Source organism: Ictidomys tridecemlineatus, chromosome 3 (genome assembly GCF_052094955.1).
Source record: "Ictidomys tridecemlineatus isolate mIctTri1 chromosome 3, mIctTri1.hap1, whole genome shotgun sequence".
NCBI classification, from domain to species: domain Eukaryota; kingdom Metazoa; phylum Chordata; class Mammalia; order Rodentia; family Sciuridae; genus Ictidomys; species Ictidomys tridecemlineatus.
In genome coordinates this window covers 40,700,922-40,710,417 of record NC_135479.1, presented here as the reverse complement: position 1 = coordinate 40,710,417, position 9,496 = coordinate 40,700,922, and the positions used below count along the sequence as shown (strand labels likewise).

At 50.1% G+C, this 9,496-nt stretch overlaps 1 protein-coding gene across 1 annotated transcript in view; it reads left to right on the top strand.

Annotated features, from left to right (window-relative positions):
- Positions 1-6,838: 6,838 nt before the first annotated feature.
- Positions 6,839-9,496, top strand: part of Rab11fip4 (RAB11 family interacting protein 4) — a 116,876-nt gene continuing 114,218 nt past the window's right edge. The window contains exon 1 of the mRNA XM_005327798.4: positions 6,839-7,018. Within this exon, the coding sequence (XP_005327855.2) occupies positions 6,860-7,018 (159 nt within the window). The 5' untranslated portion in view covers positions 6,839-6,859. The remainder of the gene's footprint in view (positions 7,019-9,496) is intronic.

Genomic DNA, 9,496 nt, shown 5'->3' with positions numbered 1-9,496 from the left:
TTAGACAAATATGAACTAAGACTTTTGCCAAAAGTATTATTTATAATATCAGAACTTCTGAAGACAACCAGAATGTTGGCTAAATCACCTATATTCACCTACTACTTGGGCTAGGGTTGTGGCTCAGTGGTAGAGCACTCGCTTAGCATGTGTCAGGTACTGGGTTTGATGCTTAGTGCCACATAAAAAATAAATAAAATTATTGTGTCCAACTAGAACTAAAGATATTTTGTTTTTTAAAAATGGGCAAGCAAATGTGGCTGGGGATGTGGCTCAAGCGGTAGCAAGCTCGCCTGGCATGCGTGCGGCCCGGGTTCGATCCTCAGCACCACATTCAAACAAAGATGTTGTGTCTGCCAAAAACTAAAAAAAATAAATAAATATTAAAAAATGGGCAAGCCTTGGGGATGTGTTTTAGTGGTAGAGTGCTTACCTAGCTTACCTAGCCTTGGGTTCCAACCCCAGCACCACAGAAAAGTGAAGTGGGGCAGGGTAAGGCGGGGGACTTAAAGAGTAGTGTTTTAATTTTGGGGAAATTTCTAATAGAATCAAGAGTTTTTAAATTGTACATGAAGGCTGATCCTCAATTATGTAAATAAATACAAATATATATATATATATATACACACACACATACATACGTAGTTTATGTAGTTCATATATAGGAAAATATAAAAAGAAAATGCATCCAGTGTTAATAACAGTGGTTAATCTTTGTTTTGTTTCTTTTTTGTTTGTTTGTTTAATTAGTTACACATGACAGTACAATGACCTTGACATATCACACATTTGAATCAGATGGGATATAATATCTCATTTTTCTGAGTATACAGGTTGCAGAATCACATTGGTCATGCAGTCACATACATACACACAGCAATAATAATAATGTCTGTTTCATTCTACTATCCTTCCTATCTCCCCAACCCCTCCCCTCCCTTCCCATCACTTCTCTCTACCTAATCTAGGGTAATGCTATTCTTTTTTTTTCCTCACATCTTCATGTTTTCTCACATCATTCATGTTTTGTTTCTTTTTAACATTTGTCTATATTTTTACAATGAACATTATACTTGAAAAACAAAAGGTAGGTTGTTTTTAAGAGGTGATGATGATGCTTTTTTTAAATATATTTTTTAGTTATACCTGGACACACAATATCTTTATTTTGTTTTTTGTTTTTTTTATGTGGTGCTGAGACTCAAACCCAGTGCCTCACATGTGCGAGGCAAGCGCTCTGCCAATGAGCCCCAGCCCCAGCTATAAAAGGTACTCATAAAAGGTATTCATGATAGCAGAATTTTTGAGATACTGAATTAACTATCAGTCATCTCTTGGACATATTTATCTGTTAACTTTTGTCAAAAGAAGGCTTTTTGCCCAATTTAGATTCTAGGGAGCTGGGTTTGTTTTTCCCTCCTTAGGGGATTATTAGTATTATTGAGTTCGAGAGTTTCAGGCAACTCCCTCACCCAAAGCGCTGGTCACCAGAGACCTTGTCACTTTAGTATTTCTGTTCCCAGGTGACAGTCTCTCTTGGTTGATGGGGAGGGTCCTTGCCTTAGAGAACATAAAGCATGCAGGGTTGTGGGCGTATGGGGAGGTGTGCACGCCTAACTGTGACCCGCTGTCCTCAGTTCTCCAGCTCCTGCCACTTGCTCCCATCCCCACTCTCACTCCTCTTAAAGCATGCCTCACCCTTGACTGTTCACCCTGCATCCCTTTTCCTGATCTTGAAAGGATCCCTTCAGCTTTAAGAAGTGGGCCTAGTTTCCTGACCAGGCCAGGGACAGTGGATGGACAGGGCATCACCATATATCATGAAAACACTGTAGAAGGGGAAGAGAGCAGAGAGAGCAACTGACTCAGGGAGGACTTTCTGGAGGAGGTGGCAACTGAAGATAAATAGGAGAAGAGAGCGAGGTCACCCCAGGGAGAGGAACAGCCTGTGGAAGGCAAGCGGGCATGATCCACTCCTTGTTGAGTCTGGAGTCCGCCACACAATGCTTGGGATATAATAACTGCTCAATAAATGTGTACCTGAGTGTGGTCAATGGTGTTGCAGAAAGAAGACATTAGAACTGCAAAGGGCCTCCCCTGCTTGCAATCCAAGCTTGGATTTAGGAGTTTTTCTGTTAGGCAGAAGGGGGCAGTAGAGGAAAAGGCCAGAAGCAGGAGCTTATGACAGTAGGAGGTGAGACCCAGGCAGGAGGCTGCTTCCTAAATCTTGAGGAACCCACAGGTGAATGCCCTTCCAGAAAGCCACTCTCACAGGTAATTTCCGCAGCTGATGATAGGATCTGGAGCCCACTTTGGGTAGAATTAGTAAAGTTTTCACCATTTCTTCTAAGAATCCTGGAAGGAAATTTAGCAAGCAGCTAATCCTGCTTCTGATAGTTGGAGAAGGTTCTGGGTGGGCACCCTTCCTGACATGAAGTCCTGCAGCAGATGAAGGATGAGGTCCCAAGATGTCCTGCTCCATGCACCCTGCTGCCTCCAGTCCAGTCAGGGTCCCCAGCACCCACAAGCAGAGCTGGCTGTGTCTCTGAGCAAGGCCCCCTCTCTCCAGACCGAGGTCTATTTTGAGACAGGTGAAGAAGGAAAAGAAGTTCACACCACCTTCTTCCCCTCCAAAGCGAAAATTATTCATGGTTTAAAAAAAAATAACAAAACTCAGAGGGTTGTGAGCAGGAAGAACTGTGAATCCTGCCCCATTTCCTGACAAGATAGATGCTGAAGTCAAGACCTACGGATGAAATACAGAAATGCACCCTCTTCGACACTGGTCCAAAGCCACTCCATACTGACACAAGAAGAACCACCACATGCCAGCCACGCCCGGCACTGGCACAAACATTTTCTTATTAAATGCCTACAGTATGACCTCTGCAAAGTAAGGAACTATAATCCTCCCTTTCCAGACAAGGAAACTGAGGCTTAGAGAAGCTAACTTGTCCAGAACCCCAGGGTTTAAAGAGTAGCAGACTTTGGTGCATTGCTCAGCTGTTTTGAATTCTAAAACCCATAACCTTTCATTAAACTTACACACGATATTTAAGCCAAATATATTCATTTACTGTGGCTGTTGGGTTGCCCTAAGCTATCTGCAACAGGATGGCTAAAACAAAAGAAATTTATTCTTTCACAGTTCTGGGGCCAGAAGGCTGAAATGCAAATGTTGGCAAGACTGTGCTACTTGCAGAGGTTCTCAGCAGATTCTTTTCCTGGCTCCTCCAGCTTCTGGTGGCTTCCAAACTTCAATCTCTGCCCCCACTCCTCACTACCCTCTTTTTATGTTAAGTTTATCTCTGATCCTTCTTTTCTAAGGATACATGTGATTGCATTTAGGTTCTTCTCCTCAACAACCCAGGATAATCTCCCATTGCCAGATCCTCAATCAGATCTCCAAAGACCCTTTTCCAATTAGGGTGACATTTACAGACCCTGGGGTTTAGGACATGGGTATCGTTAGGAGGTGACATTTTTCAGTCTGCTGCACCATCTTTGCCCATTCCTTAATTGATTCCTTCGCAGGTGTGTGTGTGTGTGTGTGTGTGTGTGTGTGTGTGTGTGTGTGTGTGTGTGTGTGTGGTGGGCATTGAGAGAACTAGAGAGATCAAAAGAGAAACAGGCAGTCTTCATTCTCAGGGAACTCATGCCACTCAAGAAACCTTTCATACCTCTTCCCAGATGCATTTGTGTTAGGGATAGAGGTGTGCAGGCATTGTTCTGATGATACATATATTAACTCAGGCCACAGCCCTACCCCCACAGTATCCACGTTCTTCTTCTCCACTGTAGAAGCACAGGGGAGACAGGCAGGCCAGGGGTGAGGGAGGGCATGGTCAGGGACTGCTTCCCGTAGAAGGTGCCACCTCCTCAGAATCTAGAAGGACAGGAATTGGCCAGAGAAAATGGAAAGGGGGAGGGGACAGGGAAAACCCCCACCCCACCCAAACCTCAGGCAAAGGGGAGCTGAGCTGCTTCTTGATGGGTTAAGACTATCCCTGCCAGCACAGGCTGTGGGAGCCACTGAGGTGTTCTAGTGGGGTGGGGACACGGCCAAATCTATTTCTTCCTGAATCCCAGCTGCCCTGTCCATGTGTATTTCCCAGCTTAGTCCCAGCCTGCTGAGGCTGCTGCAGCTTTGGAAATCACCTGGAGAATCAGAGATCACCTGGGACTCAAGGGAGACAGAAGGGAGGTGCCATCTTGCTCATTCCTTTACCAAGAGACCTCTTGCTTCCCTGGGGCAACACCTCCACTCCGGGTTCCCAGTTCTGCAGTGAGGCCCCAACACAGAGCTACATTTTGAACTCTTAGATCAAGATATTGGAAGCTCTGGGGTCCTGGTCCCAGATCCACCTGTAAGAATCCAAGAACCTTAGAAATGGAAGCATCTTGGAGGGGCTTTTGTGTTGGCACTCAGCAGGCTTTTCTGGGATTCTAGAGCCATGACCTCACTGTAGATCACACGTGTCATTATTGCAAGTATCAAGTTTGGCAAGGAGAGGGGCTGTGACTTCTCCTTTTTTTTTCTGTTCCCCAGTATGCCCAATACAACACAGGTACTCAATAAAAGGAATGTGGCAAATCCAGAGATGTCCTGTCCCCGGCTTTTGGGGGATTTGTTCCCAGAGTTCTGAGAGTAATTTCTGAAGCTCCCACTAGGGGGAGCCCCAGCTTCTTCCCATCTCCTTTCTGTGTTGAGCACCTTGGGTAAGAAAATAAGAGAGAGCTGACCTTGGAATGACTATTAGGGTTCCCAGGGCAGGCAGTGGTCCCAGCTCCCACTCCCACCTTCCTGCCAAGGGCCTGGATGGATCTCCTGCACTTGGCCTCTTTGCCTTCCCCCTTGTCCTCCTTTACTTCCTCCTGGAGTTCACAGGGCAAGTAATGCATTCCCTCTCATTTTCAGTAGTCCAGTAAGAGTGATATTACTAACCCCATTATATACATAAGGAAACTGAGACTCAAAAATGTTGGTATCCTGGGATGGGGTTGTAGCTCATTGGCAAAGCATATGCCTCTCACATTTGAGGTACTGGGTTTGATCCTCAGCATCACATAAAAATAAATAAAAATAAAGGTACTGTTTCCATTTACAACAACAAAAAAAAATTCAAAAAATTGTTGGTACCTTGCTGAGAGGGACATCCAGCTAGCAGTGAAATAAATGCAGAATATATTTCAAGGTTGAGCAGGACAACTGCAAAGGAGGAAACTTGGGTTCAGAGGGAGGCCACTGCAATTCCTGTCTGGGTCACTACATTGCTCTCAGCTCCTGCAGGTGACAGGTCCAACTCATCTTCTCTGGGCAGGGACTTCTTCTGTGTCCACTCTTGATTGGAGATCAGGGACATAAAGAGATTAAGACATACTTTACCCTGGAGGGTTTCCCAGCATATTGGGGAAGATAGAAGAAGAGAAATACAAAACTAAGTGGACATCTGGAAGAAGGGCCTAGAACTCAGACTACAAGACAAGATGGGGTGCCAGGGAAAGATTCCTGGAGGAGGAACCCTGTCTGCTAAACTGGCAATCTTAAGGGGGACTGAGTTCAGCCAAAGCCTGTACTTGTGCTGAGGGCAACCATTACCACAAGGGCTTCTTATGCTGAGCAAGGAGTTAGAGCCAGGAGAGGAAACCAGGCCTGGCCCTGCAGTGTGGGGGAGCTGGCATATGAGTCAGAATGAGGAGCTGAGGCAGAAGTGTAGCTCAGGCTGGAGATTCTGTCCTGGGTTCTGAGGTTGAGGTGGATAGGACTGCCAGGAAGTGAGAGTGTGAGAAACCGGGGTGGGGAAGGGGAGCTACAACATCTCCAAAGCTTCATGTATCCCTGGCCCCTGAGGAAGGGAAGCCTAATGGGGGGCCTCGTATTTTCTTCCCCCTGCCTGTGCCTGGTCCTCTCTACCTCCCCCACCGCATTCCAAGTCCCCTCTTCCAAACTGAGCCAGTTCCCGGCTCCTCCTCTTTACACCCTTCCCCTGGCCCTGAGCAGGCTCCACAAATGCTGTTGGAGAAGACTTTGTGGCCCTCAGACCATAGAGGGTTGTCTGGAGACTGTTCTTTGGAAGAATAGAGTCTAGATGCTTCTAGATCTGGGTATGAATCCCGGCCCCGCCTCTCACAAGCTGTGTGCCTTAGGTTAAACAGTCCATCCTCTCTGAACCTCAGCTTCCTCAGAATTGAATCAACCTCACCTGGAACGTACTGAGCTCTGTAAATAACAGGTGCTAACAAAAGGCACACACAGTAAGCGGGGATGGGTTGACCACGGGGTAGAGGGGCCAAGAACTAGGGCTGATGGATGAGCGGTTGCTGGACCCGGCACGGGTGGTCGCGGGACTCGGGTCTCATGACCCTGATTTCTTCCAGGAGGGGCGGGGCCTGGGGGCAGCTCTGAATTTCAGAACATTCGCTGCGCCCCTTGGCGGCGCGGCAAGCCACCCTCGGGGGTCTCCAGGGGAAGAGGCGCTTACGCCGAGGGAAACTGAGTCCGCAAAGCAGGCGGCTGCCGGCAGCGCGCCCCGCTGCCTGCGGGAGAGTGCTGCCCCACTCCCGAGGCCGCGCGCGGCTCCTTTTGTCTGCCGCGTCCCCGCCGCCGCCGCCGCCGCCAGCCTCGGGCTCGCGCGCGGCCCCCGCCCCTCTCCTGCCCCCTCCCCTCCCCCCACCCGAGCGGCGGGGCTGCGGCGCCGCAGCTGACTCCAGCGGCCGCCGCCGGGCGGAGGCTGCGCGTCGCAGACCCAGGCGGGCGGCCGGGCGGCGGCCCAGGACGCGCGGCGATGGCGGCGCAGGGCGGGCTGCGGCGGGCGCGGCGCGCGGCGCGGGGCTCGGGCTAGCTGCGGGGCCCGCCCGGATGGCAGGCGGCGCGGGCTGGGCGGGCGCCCCCGCGGCTCTGCTGCGCTCCGTGCGCCGCCTGCGCGAGGTGTTTGAGGTGTGCGGCCGCGACCCCGACGGCTTCCTGCGCGTGGAGCGCGTCGCGGCGCTCGGACTGCGCTTCGGCCAGGGTGAGGAGGTAAGGCGGCCGCGCCCGGCCGGTCCTCGGCGCCACTGTCCCTGAACCCGCTGCCCTCGCGAGCCCGGCTTCGGTGCCCTCCGCGTCGCCCCTCCCCCAGCTTACCGGCCGTGTCACCCACGCCTGGGACCAGTCTCCGCACTCCACAAGCCCAAGGCGGAGGCTTGCTTCGCGTGAGGAATCCTGCCTGTGCCAACCCCATAACCTCTGCTAGGGTCAGGGACCGCGGGCCCGGGGTCACCCCTGCCCAGTCGGACCCTTGCTTTCCACCCTCAGCCCCGGGCTGCTGGCGTAAGCGTCAGGCTCAGTGCAGGTTCCTCTGAGCAATCTTTGAACCCGGTGAGTTCTTGGGGATGGGAGCTGTCAAAATGTGGCCTTGGAACCCCCATCCTCTGAAGACCAAGTCTCGGTGGAGGTTGGGGGGGCACTCTGTGCACCCTGCTGGGCCTTGCCCAAGGGACAAGCAGGGGCACTTAGCCTTGACTGCAGCCCCTGCCACAAACACAGGAGGAGGGTCTGTTTGGGGCCATCCTGGATTCTCGCCCAGTGCCTGGTGACCTCTCATGCAGGCCTGGCTGGCAGCTGACTGTGTTGGCTGCGACAGGCCAGCAGAGCCAAGCCTGGGAAGTGATAGCTGAGCAGCATGTTTTCCCGTGGTGTGGCCACATTCATGGTGGAAAGCAGGAGTTGTGTGGATTGTTAGCATGGCTGGAATCTCAGGTTTGATGCTGCCAGTGTAATATCAATAAATGCCAGAGGCTAGTACCTCTCACCACCGTCAGCACAGGGACTGTGTTTTGGGGGAGGAGTACAAGCCACTCACCTGACTGGAGAGCATCCCTCACCCTTAATCTCCTTCCCACTGAGCAATGGTCACGGTTCTCGGTTCTCTCACGGGGACAAAAGACCTGAGCAGTGGATTTCCAAGACCACCCAAGACCTCAGGCCTTACATAGGGAGCCTGGTGTCATGGGTTTCTAGTGGGCACTAGCTGGAATTCTGTTCCCAGGACAGGAAAGGCCTGGCAACTTGGAACATGGGTGGTGCTGGGTAATGACCAGTGGACTCATGTCTCCTTGCCTGACAAGTGGGAGGTGATGATGATCCCCCCTGGGTACCTGGGCAGGGGCCAGGACCTGGGAATCCCTGAGAGTAGCAGGTGGAAGAGAGTGAGGTATGTGTCAGGTTTGAGGACTCGGGTACCTATCCCAGGCTGCTCATGCTATGGTTCCTATTGGAGCCTGTCCTCCGCCTCTGCTGGCTTTGCTCAGGGGCATTGCTTGCCACCACCAAGGTCTTTCTTCCCCCAAAGCCAGCAAAACCTCCCCTTTGCAGTGGCTCCCATCTGAGGTAGGCTGAGCGGTCCCCTAGCACCTAGGATGCTGGTGGCAGGTGTAAGAAATCACCCAGCTCTGGCTGAAACAGGAGATTCCAGAACCATAGACCCTCAGTCCTGGAATGGCCTCCCAGAAACCTCTGGCAGGAGGCCACTGGCCTCAACCACATATGCTCCAAGTCTCACAACCTTACCCTCAAGCTGGACAGCTCCTATTTTAGAGACTTCTACATTCAAGATACAAACCTGCTTGTCACTTAGTCATCTGGTTCTGCACAGGGGCTCATGTGGATTTCTCTTCTATGTGGCAGCCTTTAAATATTTTAATACAGCACTGCTGCCGTTTCCCTCCTCCCATCTTGCCAGTTTAATGTCAAATAACCCCTGTTCAGAAGTTACTTTCTTACACCCAGAAGAGGCCAAAACCTCTGGCTTCTGGCCCTGGAGTTGCCATTGACTAATCATGTGACTTTCTCTAGCAGTTATGTGAAGGGCCTGGACCAGGAGACCCCGCCACATCACTGGCAGCTGGGGGGGGGGGCTGCCTATTCAGTAGTGTCCATGTTCTTCATTCATGATAAGTTTCTGGCCTCTGAAATCTTCAAGGATCTCTTTTAGAAACCTCTGCCATGGATCCTTCATGGGGAGGAACAGTGATTTGTTTCCCTTATTAAACCATAACCATTTATTATTACAAAAGTGGTATATATGTAGTACAGCAAATTGGAAATACAGACAATCAGAAATAAAAGTATTATGTTCCTATCCCCCAAGGAGCCTTGGGTGATCTTTTTGGTCACATTCTTTTAGAGCTGTTTCAATGCTTATATGTAGATTTTCTCCATGAAATGAGATCATACCCTGCACAGTATTTTGTAACCTAATTTCTTTCTAATAAATGATTATCACCTTTCTGCTTCAATAAATTTTTGGCACATTTTGTACAGATACCTTTTCCAGATTTCTCATTTGATCTGAAAATGTCCACTTTTTAGGCTGATTTGTTTAAGACCATTTTCTCTCCAGGACTGTGTAGTGCATCTGGCTGTCCACCGCCCCTCTCCCTCATAACTCCGATTTGCTGAAGAGATCAGGCCTGTTTGTGTCATTAATTTCTTGAATCTAAGCTTGTTACTTGATCC